The 15,720-nt window shown below is 44.1% G+C and overlaps 1 protein-coding gene across 1 annotated transcript; it reads right to left on the reverse strand.

Annotated features, from left to right (window-relative positions):
* Positions 1–347: 347 nt before the first annotated feature.
* On the reverse strand, positions 348–13,702 carry ZNF331 (zinc finger protein 331). Its single transcript, XM_045847241.1, has 4 exons — positions 13,571–13,702; positions 5,283–5,375; positions 3,911–4,037; positions 348–2,188 (listed from the first exon to the last, which is right to left on the reverse strand). Exons 2-4 carry the CDS (start codon positions 5,289–5,291, stop codon positions 861–863), a joined length of 1,464 nt encoding a protein of 487 aa, XP_045703197.1. The 5' UTR covers positions 5,292–5,375; positions 13,571–13,702; the 3' UTR covers positions 348–860.
* Between the last annotated feature and the right edge of the window lie 2,018 nt (positions 13,703–15,720).

A 15,720-nucleotide genomic window follows, 5' to 3' on the forward strand; every position in this document is an offset into this window, starting at 1 on the left:
TGGGGAACAAACCTACAAACTTTGCACACTGGGATGGTATTCTAACCAAATGAGCTACTTGGCCAAGTCTTTCTATTGTCTAAGTGAGTCTTTTGTTGGGTATACACAAATATCTTCTCCCAGTCTGCTGTTTGCCTTTTCACTTCATTCATGATGTGAGTGATGAACATAACTTTGTACTTTTGATAAAGCTCAATTCATTAATCTTGTTTTACATTTAGTGTCTTTTGTATCCTAAGAAACACCATTGGCCCCAGGGCTGTGAAAACTATATTTTCTTCTAGAAGTCTGATAGTCTTTTCTAAACTTGCCATCCCTACAGGGGGTATTGTAATAATTCACTAATAGCATCACCGACAGTAATGACAGTAAGAATGACAACAGCTAATATTTATTGAGCTTACACAATATTCTAGATACACTTTCAAGGAATTACACATACCAAACTCGTTCAGCCACAACAGCAGTATTAGGCAGGTGTGGTGACCCCCATTTCAAAAACGGTGCACAGGGAGGGGTAACAGCTGATTTTCCCAGTGTCTCACAGGGAGTCAAGAGGCAGGATTGTCATGACAACTGGTAGGCAGGGTATGTACCATGATGAAAGACTTGTGTGTGTATGTTGTCCCCCAGAATGAATCTGAAATGAGACTGAAAGGTACTGGAAAGCTTCTATGCATCCATTAAACCCATCCAGTAAAAAAAAAAAAAAATGCCTATGCTGAGTATGCTCTGACAATGAAGGAAGAGTGATTTCTCCAGTCTCAAAATCTGCTTCTATCATGGCTGTCCTAATATTCTATAAGCAGAAGAGAGACCAGGGAATACATTCTGATGTTAAATCGTATCATAAATTTCCCTCATGTTGTGGAAGGAATGAATGTTCCTTTGAGGCCTACGGACAGACATTCTTTGTATTCAAAAGGTTTGCTAACAGTGTGAATTCTCTGCTGTGCTCTGAAATGATTTACAGGGTTACAGACCTTTCCAACTTCCTTATACTCATGGGGTTTCTCACTGGTGTGGACTTTCTGATGCTGTGTAAGTTGATGGCCGTGACTAAAGGCCTTGCCACACTCTTTACACTCATAGGGTTTCTCCCCCGTATGAATTCTCTCATGTTTAACAAGGCTTGACCCATAAATAAAGGCCTTTCCACACTCCTTACACTTATAAGGTGTTTCACCAGTGTGAATTCTCTCGTGTTGAGTAAGGTGGTAGCCACAGTTAAAGCCTTTCCCACATTCTGTGCATTTATATGGCTTCTCACCCGTATGGATTCTCTCATGCTTAACAAGGCTTGAACCCCAACGAAAGGCCTTCCCACACTCCTTACATTCATGAGGCTTCTCACCAGTGTGAATTTTCTGATGCTGAGTAAGGTAATTGACTCGTGTGAAGGCCTTCCCACATTCTTGACATTCGTAAGGCTTTTCACCGGTATGAATTCTTTTATGTTGAGCGAGGCTCGAACCACAGATGAAGGCCTTCCCACAGTCTTGACATTCATAGGGCTTATCACCACTGTGGATTCTCTTGTGCTGAATTAGTTTATACACGCGGCTGAAGGTCTTCCCACAGTCTTTGCACTCGTAGTCTTTCTCGCCAGTGTGAAACCTCTGATGTTGAGTGAGTTCATCACCACGTCTGAACGCCTTCCCACAGTCTCTACACTCATAGGGCTTCTCGCCCGTATGAATTCGTTTGTGAATAACGAGGCTCGAGCCCCATCGAAAGGCCTTCCCGCAGTCCTTACACTCATAGGGTTTCTCACCAGTGTGAATTTTCTGATGCTGAGTCAGCTGGTTACCCCAACGGAAGGCCTTTTTACACTCTTTACACTCATAGGGTTTCTCACCAGTGTGAATTTTCTGATGTTGAGTAAGTTGATAGCCACGACTAAAGGCCTTCCCACATTCCTTACATTCATAGGAATTGTCCCTATTATGAAGTCTCTGGTGTGGTCTTGTAGAGGGATTTTCTCTCTCAGAGGGCTTTTTTGCACAGCTGGTTTTCATCTGGTTGAAATATCCCTCTCGAGGGCCCTGTGCTTCTTCCAACTCACCTTCACACATCCAGTCAAGGCCAAGGGATTTACTTTTCCCCTCTGGGTTCCATCTGGAAAAATGTATTTCATAAGTGCCCTTTTCTGTAGGTAAATTCTTCGTCTCATATGGTGACTCCAAATCTGGGGGGAAAAAACATATTTTTCTCTCCTTTTATGGAAAACAAAACAAACAAAGAAACCTAGCTACAAACCAAAAACTTCTCTCGTAGAAATAAAACTTCATGAAGATGAATCAGCTAGACCTTTGTTAAAATGTGAAGTCCATGTCTGACACCACAATGTTTAATGAAGAAACACTGAAGACTGACTGTTGGCCCTACTGTTTTGTATCAGCTGACACAATTAAGCAAAAGACATTAGAGGAAGAAATCTCAAAAATGGAGATTAAAAAGCACAATTTGTAGATGTTGTGATGACATACCTGGAAAACCCAGGAAAATGGAATTTTTTAACCACCTAAAAGTCACAATCAGAGATTGCAAAAAAGAGAAAGGGATAGAGAACAGGTGGACCAGACAGAAAAGGAAAAGGTCTTATTTTAAAGTGCTGATGGCATGCTACCTGGAGGCAAGTAGAACACAGTAGTTGATGGTATGGATTCTGGACTGGAATCCTTTTTCTTTTAAAGATTTTATTTATTTATTTATTTATTTATTTATTTATTTTTAGAGTGGTGGGGAGAGGGAGAAAAAGAGGGAGAGAATCACTGATTGGCTGCCTCTCCCAAGCCTCCACCCAGGGCCTGGCCAGCAACTCAGGCATGTGCCCTAACTGGGAATCGAACTGGAGACCTTTAGGTTTGTAGGCTAGTGCTCAGTCCACTGAGCCATACCAGCCAGGGCAGGGCCAGAATTCTTACATTCATCTTGCTTCTGCCTCCGTCTGACCATGTCACTGGGTGCCCCAGCATAACCACCTACAAATCAGACTCAATCATACTGCCTATCTCATAACCTTGTGAGGATGAAATGAAATGTGTTTGCACACACACATACACACAATGCCTAGAACAATGCCTGGTATGGAGAAAGCACAATATTAGCCATAAATATCATGGCTGTTATTTTACTAACAGAAAAATAAGAAATTTTCTTTTTTAAAAAAAGATTTTATTTATTTATTTTTAGAGAAAGGGGTAGGAAGGGATAAAGAAAGGGAAAGAAAACATCAATGTGTGGTTGCCTCTCATGTGGCCCCCGCTGGGGACCTGGCCTGCAACCTAGGCATGTGCCCTGAATGGGAATCGAACTAGTGACCCTTTGGTTCACAGCCACGCTCAATTCACTGAGCTACACTAGCCAGGGCCAAGAAATTTCCTGAGACAACAAGATATTATCACCCAACGTTTAACTCAAGAGTTCACAGATTTATAACCTTCAACCTCACTTCAGGTACAACATGTCAGAAATGGAATATACCCACTTTGGTTTTACATGAATTGTTTGTTCAGTCCACTTCCATATCAGACATAGAGGCTGCTTTACTAGAGAAAATCAAGTCACCCCAAAGAACCACAGGTAATTTGGGATTAACATAGTATCACAGTATGAAGCTTGGTTTCCTTGGAGATGGTTGTGAAATAAATATTCCAGAATTCTAATTCATCCTTTGTTCATGAAGAGAGTGGGAACTGCAGGAAGGGCCCGACAAAGGTGGGAAGATCACTGATGGATGACAAGGGAAAGGTGTGTATACCTACTTTCAACTTGACAAAGCTTAAAGCATTCCCAGGAACAGGAAGAAGATTCAACTTGTTTCTTGAAAGACAGCCCTAAAGTTCACACTGGAGGAAGCTGACATTCCAGGGGGCAGAGTCTAAGTTATATGACGCAGGTAACTTACCCAGGGAGACCAAGTTACTGTAGTTCTCCAACATCACATCCCAGTACAGGTCCCTCTGCGTCGAGTCCAGGCAGGCCCACTCCTCCTGAGAGAAGTCTATGGCCACATCTGAGAACATCACCAGACCCTGAAAACATAATGATGAAATGAAAGGGCACGGTTTCAAGAGGAAGGAGAGAAGAGGAGAGGAAGGCCTATGCGCTGGGTAGAGTGGATACAGTGCGTAGACTGAAAGCTTGTGATATGGATAGGGGACAGTACGGAAGGACTGAGAGAAGCAGAATCCCTCATGTCACTGAAGAGATTCCCACGCACCCACCCTGCCAGAGCATGGATGAAACAATCCCAGATTCCCCCCCACTCACAAGCACAGAGCCTGCCACATGCCTGCCTCACATTCCCACACATTCTCAGCTGGTGAGGATTCCTGTGGCAGCCTTTGCCCTTTAAGGGGAAAGAAGATAATTCCTATGGTTTTGTTTGAGAAATGTTATATAAGATCTTTTATCTTCGAAAATGGGATTTGCATGTTTGAATGTTTTCAAGCCTCAAGTGCATTATTGGCCAGGTTATCTTTTAAGCAGTCTTCCTCGGTGATGACAAAGACATTTTTTTCCTCCATCATAAGGATGGATTAGACTCTAATTATTATAGTTATACACTTAGGTTGGACAGATGACTAAGGTTTTCCCCAGTTCTGGGATGGTATGATCATCTCTTTCTCTGTCCTGGATGATCTTACCTGTTACCACCCTTGCCCCTGTCCCTCCTTGGTTCCTGACTTAAAGACACTGGTATCAGATGATGCCTCCGCATACACAGGTCTGGCAGTTTGGTTCAACAACACCAATGACCTCTCAGGTTCCCTGGCAAGACCATGATTGCTGAGTCCAATGGCGCAATCACACCTCCATCTGATTCTAAAGCCTCATAAAGCTTGGGCGGCCACCACACACTAAGCCCCAGACCAGTGAAGAGGAATATTCCCTCTTATCTGCCTGGAAAAAAGATAAGTGCAGACTTTTCATTTTCTCCTGTGGGCAAATGGGTCCAGCATCTCTAACTAATCAAACCATAGATCTGATTCAAATCTTTCTTTCAAAAGACTTTCTTCCTCCATTGCTCCAATATTCCTCTTGACAAAAAACTGAGGACAAGGGGGATACTGAGTAATCAGCTCCACATTGTGTGAACATTAGCCACACAGGTGGGCATGGGGTGACGTGGCATCACTGTTCACTGGAACAGGACGGACTGGGAAGTAGGTATTGGGATGGGACTTGCTTGGGCAGGAGGCTTCCAGATAATTCGTAAAAACAGCCACGGGACTTGAACATCACATTTCAAGAAGGAAAGAGAAATACATACTTACGTGGGCCATAGTTTTAGAGTCAAGAACAGATCAGTTGCCTAGGGGTTTCTTTTACCGAAGACACAGAATCCAGGGAATCCAGAGAAGCCAGAGCTGGATGAGGAGAGAGAGGCACTGAAGTAAGTGCACCTTAGTTCCCAAAATGACTGACTACAACCTTTGTGTTCCTCCACCTTTGCTTCCAGAGAACCCCCACCTCCTTTTCCAACACCCACACATAAACACTACACATTTGGAACAGATTAAAAGGATTCTGGGAAAAACAACAACAATAACAAGCACTCTCAAACTCCAGGAAACCCAGTGACACAGAATAGAAGACTGGAGCTTTTATTTATTTATTTATTGCCTTGAAGTCAGACCCAGGCATTTCAGCAGGAGGATTTCTGGCCAGCTCCCTGTTAGGGGGTAAATGTTAAGAATTTGGCCTTGACCAGCCCTGGCTGATGTAGCTCAGTGGATTGAGCTCGGGCTGCGAACCAAAGTGTCACAGGTTCGATCCCCAGTCAGGGTACATGCCAGGGTTGCAGGCCATGACCCCCAGCAACCGCACATTGATGTTTCTCTCTCTCTCTCTCTTTCTCCCTCCCTTCCCTCTCTAAAAATAAATAAATAAAATCTTAAAAAAAAAAAAAAGAATTTGGCCTTGACCAAAGACAGGTTCAGCCTTTGTCCTCAACTTCTGAGAGGTAATTTACCTCATACTTGATAGGAAAGTCTTTGTTTTGGGTACCAACTGGCCATACTGTATCTTAGGATGGGGCTGGCCATTCCTAACAGTCTTGGCTGGGGGTGCTGGCCATTCCCAACACCCTTGGGCGAGGGGCAGTTGGCCATTCCCAACAGTCTTGGGGGAAGGCTGGCCATACCCAAGAGTCTGAAGGTTGCATCTTGTCATATTAGAAGGACCAACCAGGTGATTTGGGATAGGGGTTTGGGTCATGGGGTATCAGTTAACCTGGAAGTAGACACTGAAGTTAACATCTGAACAATGAATCAATCAATCATGTCTATACATCCATATAATCAATCAGTCAACTGTGCCTACATGGTGAAGCCCCAGCGAATCCTGGATATTGGTGGTCTGTTGGCAATGCTCTGTGTGTGTTGTCATATGCGGATGCCATCAGAGTAACCAGTCCTGACTCCCTGGGGAGAGGGTACTGGAAGCTCATGTTGTGAACACCCCCAGGCCTCACCTTACACACCTATTTCCTTGGCTGATGCTACTCTGTATCCTTTCTGGGTAATAAACCGTACCCCTGAGTAGAACAGCTTCCAGTGAGTTTTGGGAGTCCTTCTAGTCCTGAACTACTGATCCTGAGGCTGGTTTCTGGAAACTCCCAAACCTGCACTTGGTGTTAAAACTTAGGGTGGTGTTGGGTAGAGGCTGCACCCTCAAACCTCCCAGTAGGACTAGCTCTGGTCAGTGTGGGTTGTGAGCTGGACCTGAGTGGGTGTTTAGGGTGCTTAGTGTCCCCTGGTCACATTGTCCAGGGTCATGAGGGACTGCATCATTCAAACTTGAATCTTTTCTGGCCTCTAGATAGGGTGATGAGGGTCAGGACACAGCAGGTGGACAGGGAGGAGAAGGAAATGCCTGGGCAGTGTCAGCGCTCTGCGCCCAGACCAGCTGACTGTGTAAGCACATGCAGACTATCAATGCAAAACACTGATGTTAGTAATTACTGCTAAGTTGGAAGAAATACTCAGACATGAAAAATATTTCAGATATATTGTCAGTAGGAAAATTAGGATACAAATACCAGATGATACACTATATATAACATATCCCCTATATATAAATATATACACACACAATATGATGTGTTTATATATGACATATGAATACACACACACACAGAGACAAACACACAGATACTGACAAACCAACCATAAGACATGAACAGAAAGAGACACATAAAAAGAGAAACAGAAGAATGGAAGGAACCATCCTGGAAAGTTATATACCCCTCACACAGAAGAGAGGTAACACAGCAGGTCTGAAACTGCTCTCCTTCGGCCTGCTTCCAAGCTTGCTCCTTGGCTGGACTTCCAGCAACCCCAGCACTCCCTAACTGATAACAGGGGCTCTTGCTTCTGGGACTTTGGTAGATGCTAGGTGGAGGGTGCCTGTGTGACTGACGCCATATAAACCCTGGGCTCTCAGACTGCGAGCTTCTCATACAGAATGTTGCATCTGTGTGCACTGTCGGAACTCGATGGCGGAGGCATTAACCATGTCCCCGTGAGCTTGCGTTTGGTTTCCTCCCAACGTTTCCTGGGCACTTTTCCCTCTGGGGTCTTCGCCGTGTATCCTTTGGACTCTTTCACTGTAATAAATCTTAGCCATGAGTATGGCGGCGTGTTGAATTCCGGGTCCATCTAGAGAATCCCTGAACCAGGTGGTGGCCTTGGGGACCCCGACACACCCTTTGATGTTGAGTTCTAGGCCTTGACCACCAGCTGCCTTGTGCTTCTTCCATTCACGGTTTCCCTTCCTTGCTGGATGACAAGCAATGGACAAGCTACTGTGTCCTTCCAGTCATACTAATACTTCCAAATACTAATACCATAGGGTCAGGCATACTGCAGGCACTTAACAGAAGTATGATTTTTGACTCAAAATTCCACTTTTGGGGATGTATCCCAAGGAAGAAGCTATAACAGTATACACGTATATGCACATGAATGTTTTAAAGAATTTTTTTATGGAGCAGTTTTTTAAAAATTGAGGTAACTGTAGATGCATGTGCAATTATAAGAAATAATACAAAGGGACCCTGTGTACCCTTTACCCAGTTTACCCTAATGGTACTCCGTAGCAAAACTATGGTATAATATAACAACCAGGACATTGAGATTGATACACTCCATCAATTTTATTCAGATTTTCCAGAGAATTATTCTAAAAAAATGAAAAGGTACAAATATAAATATCTCACAGTAAAGGATAGAGTAAATAAATACAGTCTGCTATAACAGCAGATATTTATTAATAATGATACTGACTTTCATTAATTGAGAGAGGAATCTAAGATGAATCACCAAGCAAAGAACGCAGGTTTGAAAAGGTATGTGTAATGTGGGAGGAGAGGTCTTGGTGAAATTAAGAACACAGGTCCTGTGGTCTGACTTTCAGGATGTGAATCTTAGTCCTGACAGTTAGTGACCTTGGAGTGTCTGTTCCCCTACAGGTAAGATTGGGGTAAAAACTGTAGCTACCGGGTGTGACTATCTCAACTGTTAAGAACGGAATCATATAAAACAAAATAATATGTAACAATCGTGCAATACAAGTGAGCTATTATTATTGAAGATCAATAATGTCAATACCCCTCAACCCATTTTTATGAAATTCAAGCCTGCTGTGTCTGAAAAATGTTATAATTGATGCTAACTACTTTCAGAAACTCTTAAGAATGAAATTCTTTTAAATTAACAATCTTAGCAAAAAAGAAAAAATTTCTGAGATACACAAAAAGGAAATGTTCCCTCCCCATCAGTAAAGAGGGAGAACTATGATCTTGCATCAAAAATTCAGTTGAAGGAATCTAAACTGAAACAATGCCAAATTGAGACCATTAGAGGCCAAAATGAGAACATCACTGAGTGCCTAAATCTTCTCTTCTGTGTGATATAGAAGATTTATGTGAACATTTTAAATACATTATTTATATATATTTTAGAGAGAAGGGAAGGGAAGGAAAGGATAAAGAGAGAGAGAGAAACATCAATGTGTAGTTGCCTCTCACACATCCCCAACTGGGGATCTGGCTCGAAACCCAGGCATGTGCCCTGACTGGGAATTGAACCGGCTGACACTCAATCCACTGAGCCACACTAGCCAGGGAGGGCTTGGGAGATGTTTTTAAAGCAAGAAGGGGATTGCTGGCACGCCTCTCCCCTTCCCACACGGTCACACAGGTATAATGTGACCCATGGCTGAAGTGGATTTCTTGTACAGACTAAGATCTGGAGAGTCTTTGGCTCATTTACATGATCAATTAGCAGAATTCAGTGCTCTTGAAACAAAACCATATGCTTAGAGTAGAAGTGGAGGACTGGAAACATACATACCATAATATCAAAAGTCATTTTCTCTGGACAATATGGTCACGAGTAATTTCGAGTTTCTTCTTTACAAGCTCCTTAGGAAATTGAATTTTTTTTTTTTTGCAGCAGGCCTGCAGTAATCCCATTATAAAAAAATATAATTTAAGACAGTCCCAAATTAAAAAGAAAGTTAACAAAGAAAAAACCCTCATAGTTACAGGAGGTGGGGGGATACAGTATATTGCAGTCATTAAGGGAAAGTTGAATGAACAGGCCTGTGGTAGACAGAATAACTGTCTCCCAAGATGTCCACGTCCTATTTCTGGAAACTGTGAATATGTTACTTTACATAGCAAAGGGGTGTTAGGTCACAGCCAGATTTAAAGTCACTAATCAGCTGACCTCAAGATAGGAAGAGTACCCAGAATTATCCAGGTAGGTCCAATGTAATTGCGAGAGTCCATCAAAGTAGATGAGGGGTATCAGAGAAGAAAAAGATCTGACGACAGAGGCAGCAGGTTCACAGTGATGTGACCTGAGAAGCCTTGACTTGTCCTTGCCAGCTTTGAAGACAGAGGAATGGGCTGTAATTCCAAGAATTTGGGCAGCCTTGAAAAACTGGGAAAGGCAGGGAAAGAGTGCCCCCTAGAGCCTCTGAAAAGGAAAGCAGCCTTACCAACACCGTGATTTTAGCCAGGTGAGACCCATTTAGGACTTCGGACATCTAGGACTGTAAGATAACAAATCTGTGCTGTTTTAAGCCACTAAATCTGTGGCAATATGTTACAGTAGTAAAAGGAGAGTAAGACAAAAGCCTAGTGTTGAAAAAAACAGCTAACAAACCAATCACCTCCCTGATCTTGAACATCCTTTCATTGTGTCTCAGCAATACCATCAGACCCTGAGCACAACAGTGTAGCTAAGCGACTCTGCAGACTAATTAGGGAAAGTGTGCAAAGCAGACAGAAGAATGTTTGGTACAGGGAAGGTGTTCAATAAAAGTGGTCCCACTCCCTTCCTTCTTCACTGAATAATCAACTAAAATGCCCATATTGAGCCCTGGCCAGGTAGCTCAATTGGTTAGAGCATCATCCTGATACACCAAGGTTGCAGGTTTGATCCCCAGTCAGGGCACATATACGAATAAACCAATAAATGCATAACTAAGTGGAACAACAAATTGATGTTCTCTCTCTCTCTCTCTCTCTCTCCCTCTCTCTCCACCCCCCCCTTCCCTTCCTCGCTTTCTCAAATCAATAGATAAAAAAATTAGCCCTGACTGGTGTAGTTCAGTGGATTGAGCATCAGACTGTGAGCCAAAGGGTCATGGGTTACACCAAGGGTCTAATTTTGGGGGACATGTTCACACATGTGAATGCCATGAAGTTATGGACTTTTTCGCAGAATGACAGCCATGCTTACAAACATATGCAATAAGTCTGACTACAATTTCCCTTGGAAAATGGGAAATGAAATTAAAGGAAAAACCTTAGGCTAAGGATTCCCATTCTATACTCTGGTTCATTTTAAGAACTTGCAAGTACTCATCACAGTGAACTTCATATGTTAAGTTCCAGTGATGAAACAGAGCAAACCAGGATTCATTGAACACTTAGGCTCTGGGGGCTGTTCTAAGGGGCTTCACCTATGTTAACTCATCCTCCTTACAACTCTTCCTTTATAAAGCCCAAAATGCTAAGAAGAGGTAGAGACAGGACTGGAGCCCCAATACTCTCGATCAGCCTTGGCAAATGACAGTCCCAAAGCCTGTTTTTGCAGGGCCAGATGCTAAGAATGGGTTTTACATTCTTAAAGGGTTGTAAAAACAAAAACAAACGATCACAAAATAAAGGAGGAGGAGAAGGGGGCACAATTCTCTACACCTTAAGTGTGAGCTGCACATAGTGACTTACTTCCAAAGAGTATGATATGAAAAGAGGGAAAAAGGGGTAACTTCCCAAGGGAGGAAATGAACAAATACTACCTTGGCCAGATGGTCAAGGGCAACCTCAACAATCATAAATCCTGTTGACAGTTTGTACCCTCTGTCTGTGATCTTGTACCACAGACCCAGTCTAACTGGGAAAAACATCAGACTCCAGTGGAGGAGTGTCCTGCAAAATACCTGACCAGTACCACTTAAAACCGTCAAGGCCATCAGAAGAAATAAGGGAAATCTGAGAAACTGTCACAGCCAAGAGGAGCCCAAGGAGACATCACAACGAATTGTAACATGGTCTCCTGGGTGGGACCCTGGAACAGATGAAGAGGCTTATATAACAACTAAGGAAAATGAAGACTAAAGCATGGACTCTAGTTAACAATAATGTATCAAAATCGGTCCATTCATTAAAACTAATGTCCTGTACTACTGTAAATTGGTGATAATGGGGGAAATTGGGTGCAGGGTACCTGGGAATTCTCTGTACCAAAAATATAAAATATTTAATATGTGACCCTTTCCAGAAAAAGTTGACCAACCTGGGCTCTAGGTCCAGAACCTATAACCAATATCAATTGCTTCTCACAGTTCATACAAGATGCAACTAAATAAACCATGAGACTCAAACGAGACCTGGCTTAATACAATGCATTTCTATTTATTAACTACTGAAAGAAATCCCTGCCTTTATGACAGACATTTGCTCAAACTCACTCTCAAAAGCCCTATGAAGCGTTTTACTTCATCTTCAAACCTTCTCCTTTTATATTGTGCTCTGAATGCCAGGCCCATGCAAAACCAAAGATGTGTACTGTTTGAGTCCACCTAAAAACAAATATCCTCTTTACCAAATCACACTCTAAAATAAAGCGCAAACACTAACCTCCCAGCGGTATTTCCATACCATCAGATTCCTAGAAAAGAGGAACATACAGGGGGGTGTGAACAATTGGCCAAGAGGTGAGTGCTCACTGGAGAGGGTGGGTCACTGGGGAGTACACTGCGGGGGGCGGTGGGGGGGGGTGGCGGCTATACCTGCACGCTATTACACCTCTCCGGAAGGAATTACTGGGATAGGTCACTGTTAGGGAGGGCATTTCAGATCAAGAAAAGCAAATATTCTTAAGCCATATAAACAAATCATTTACTCAACAACAACAACAACAACAACAACAACAAAAACTGAACCTTGATTTTAAGATGTGTAAGGATTCTTCTCCCTCCCCGGGAAACTTTTTCTGAAGGATGGCTGGCTTGGGGGAAAGAGAAGGATAGAATGAGACATCAGGACCTTTCTGGAGCACAGACTACCTCAGAACACATCTCCAACACCACGCCTGTCCAAATGTCATATCTAAAACCAACCAGAAGCAAGGGGGAACTCGGATCCGAGTATTTCAGAGATTCCTCGGGACTAGGCTCTAGCGATCGGCTTTTGAAATATGTAGTTGTTCCCTTCCCCCACCTGCCAAGTCAGGGACCTCTCCCCTGGAAAACAGGAATCTTATTTCTGAGGCCTTTCCATCCTGTTATTCAAGCCTGTATGAAGAGCACTTTTAGCTCTAAAATTGCTGTCTCAGGACTAGGCGCCCCTCTTGTTGGTCATTTTCATTACAGGGTTCAGGCTCTGACTTTCCTCTGGGGCTCCTGGGTCTAGGAGGTGCCACCTGGCTGGGAAGCAAAGGCAGAGGAGCGGGAGAGACATCACAGGTACGGGTTACACTGTCGCACACACCGGTGCCCACTCAATCGTGGCCATACACCCAGTTATCCCAGCACAATCCAGCACTGGTCACGGCCGAACAATCGCACTGTTAGGAGACACACCTTGGTCCTGTCACACTCACCGACACTCATGTCAGAGTCACGGTGCCCGGCCCTGACCACCCCACACAGAAGCAAACGCACATCCTGCAGCCACGGAGACGCACCCGGGCCCTGCCACCCCCGCAAAGCACACAGGCAGGCAGGTAGCTCAAGGCAGAGTCACCAAGTCACGGCGCGGCCGTGTCCTTCTCGCCTCCCACACATAATCACGCGCAAGTGCGTCACAGACATGGGGACACGGCCTGTCACCCTCACAGACTCTCGCACTCACATCATCCTGGGGACGTGGCCCGGTTCCTGGCACTGACATACGCGCGCGCACACACACACAACCCTCTCTGCAGCAGCTCCCGCAGCCGCAGGCCGAAGCTCCGCTTCAGGCCTCCTCGCTCGGGGCATCTGGCTCCCTGCCATCCCCCGCGGTATCCCACGCGGGTTTCCACCTGGGATGCTAACAACTTACCGCTTGGAGCTCTATGACCAACAGGGCGTCACGAGGGGGCGCAAGGTTGAGGTTAGCCCTGGACTGCGTCCAGGGAATCCGGAACCTAAAACCCCTGCGCACTGGAAGCGCATCTCCCAGCATGCAACTCAGAGCGCTTCTAAGGAAGCCGTGCCTCAGAGGCCTCTGGGAAATGTAGTTCAGAATCCGGGAATTCAGTTGTGGAAGCCGGCGGCCCAATTCCTCAGCGTGCAACTCTACAAGGCCTTAAAGAGCTTTGCGCACAGACTTCTGGGAAATGCAATTCCCTTCGCACGAGCCGTCTCGGTGGGAAGCGTAGCCTTCGGGAGGCATCTTGCCACGCCCCCTAAAAGGCTTGTACTTCCAGAGTCTTTGGGGTGCCGGTGCTGGGTACGTGTTACAGAGTTGCAGAATCTACGAATGCTGGGAACCCCGCTCGCCCTTCAGATTCTTAATATGAATTTCGGCCCATGGCTAAGGACAACGTGCCACCGACTCGTGGGGAATGTAGTTCAGTGTCAAGCAAGGACTCGTCAAAAGAAGAAAATGGGAGTCCTGCGATGTTGGTTGCTCCCCCCCCGCCCCATTTCAGACACTTTCATTAGCTAGCTAGTAATCTGTGTGATGTTACTTTGGAATGAGAGCCGAATCTTGAACAACGTGGGTTTGAACTGCCAGGGTCCAGTTATGTACTGGAATCCACAGTACGTTTGAGTTGCTTTCTTTTCCTTTCTTCCTTCAGATTTTACTTATTTATTTCTTTAGAGGGAGGAGAAGGGAGGGAGAAAGGGAGAGAAACATGGATCGGTTGCCTCTGGTACGGCCAGCCAGATACGGAGCCCACAACCCAGGTATCTGTTCAGACCAGGAATCGAACCGGTGACCTTGGCTTTGCAGAATGACTCTGGACCAGCTAAGCCCCACCGCTCAGGGCTGCGTTTGAATTTCTTTGGTGTAATGTGGTATAGCGTTCCTTCCTGCCTATTTTAAGTAACTGTTTTCAACGATTTAAGGTAAAAGCTTAGGGTGGTGTGGACCACTTCTATTTGGAAGCCAATATGTTTTCCTTTTAATAAATTGAAAACCGTTTAAGCCGAACGCTGTTTTTGCTGTTGGGTAGAGAGACACTGTGAGTCCAGCGAGGCTCCAGAATCTTGGTGGGGGATAGATATAAAGCAGTTGTTGAGGTAAGAATGTCCAAACTTGGAGATAATTTTTATAAAAATATAATTGAGCCAAACAGCATATACTTGTAAGCAGGATCTGAACGGAATGAGAAAAAAATGCTTCCGAGAGTGTCAGTCTGCAACTTTTATTATTCATTTGGAATTAAGAAGGGAAGGTAAGGAGGATTACTTGAAGGGAGAAAGCTCGGTGGGGATTGAATTACCGGAAAGTTAACAAGATTGTGTGATCTCTTGAGGGTGGTTATCCTTATTTCAGTGTTGTGTTAACCTATCAACAGATGCATGGAAACAATGGACAGGGCTTGCTTACGGCAAAGATAAATCTTTTACTAAAGTTAAATGCCTAGGGTGTGACTACCTACTGTGATCTGCTCAGTTAGGAATTTATGATTAAAATACTTTCCCCAGAACCACCACCCCCCCTTTTTTTCACACAGTGGTGTGATTGGGGAGTATCTATGGCCTAAACAATGAGAACGGGTTATTTAATTAATTGTGGACTGGATCTGTCTGCAAGGGGATAGAAACTGGAAGGTGAAATGCAAAACTTTGCTGGTGCGGAATGTTCAAATTTATTTTAATTTTTAAATCTTCACCGGAGGATATGTTTATTGATTTTAGAGAGAGGGGAGGAGAAGGGAAGGGAGAGGAGGGGACATTGATGCGAAAGAGAAACATCAGTTGGTCACCTTGCATACCCTCCCCGGCTGCGACTAGGGATCTAACCCACAACCTGTTGGTGAACCGGACAGTGCTCCAACCAACTGAGGCACCAGGCCATGGTGTTAACTTTCAGGAAAAAACTTTTGTTTTAATTTTTTAATTCAATAGTTTATTTATATTTAGAAACAAAACTGATTATCAAATTTCAGGGTATTATTTTGCATATGGATATCGTTATTGCTTTCTAGAGTTATACTTTTAATGCATAAGCATAAATAAAAGAATTAAAAATATTTATGC

This window comes from Phyllostomus hastatus, unplaced genomic scaffold, assembly GCF_019186645.2.
Source record: "Phyllostomus hastatus isolate PE091 unplaced genomic scaffold, TTU_PhHast_1.1 phas_contig_549, whole genome shotgun sequence".
NCBI classification, from domain to species: domain Eukaryota; kingdom Metazoa; phylum Chordata; class Mammalia; order Chiroptera; family Phyllostomidae; genus Phyllostomus; species Phyllostomus hastatus.

Coding starts and splice junctions, on each gene's coding strand:
- ZNF331 (XM_045847241.1), bottom strand. Junction 2,189..3,910: donor CAGTAACTTGGTCTCCCTGG/GTAAGTTACCTG, acceptor TTTTCCCCCCAG/ATTTGGAGTCACCATATGAG.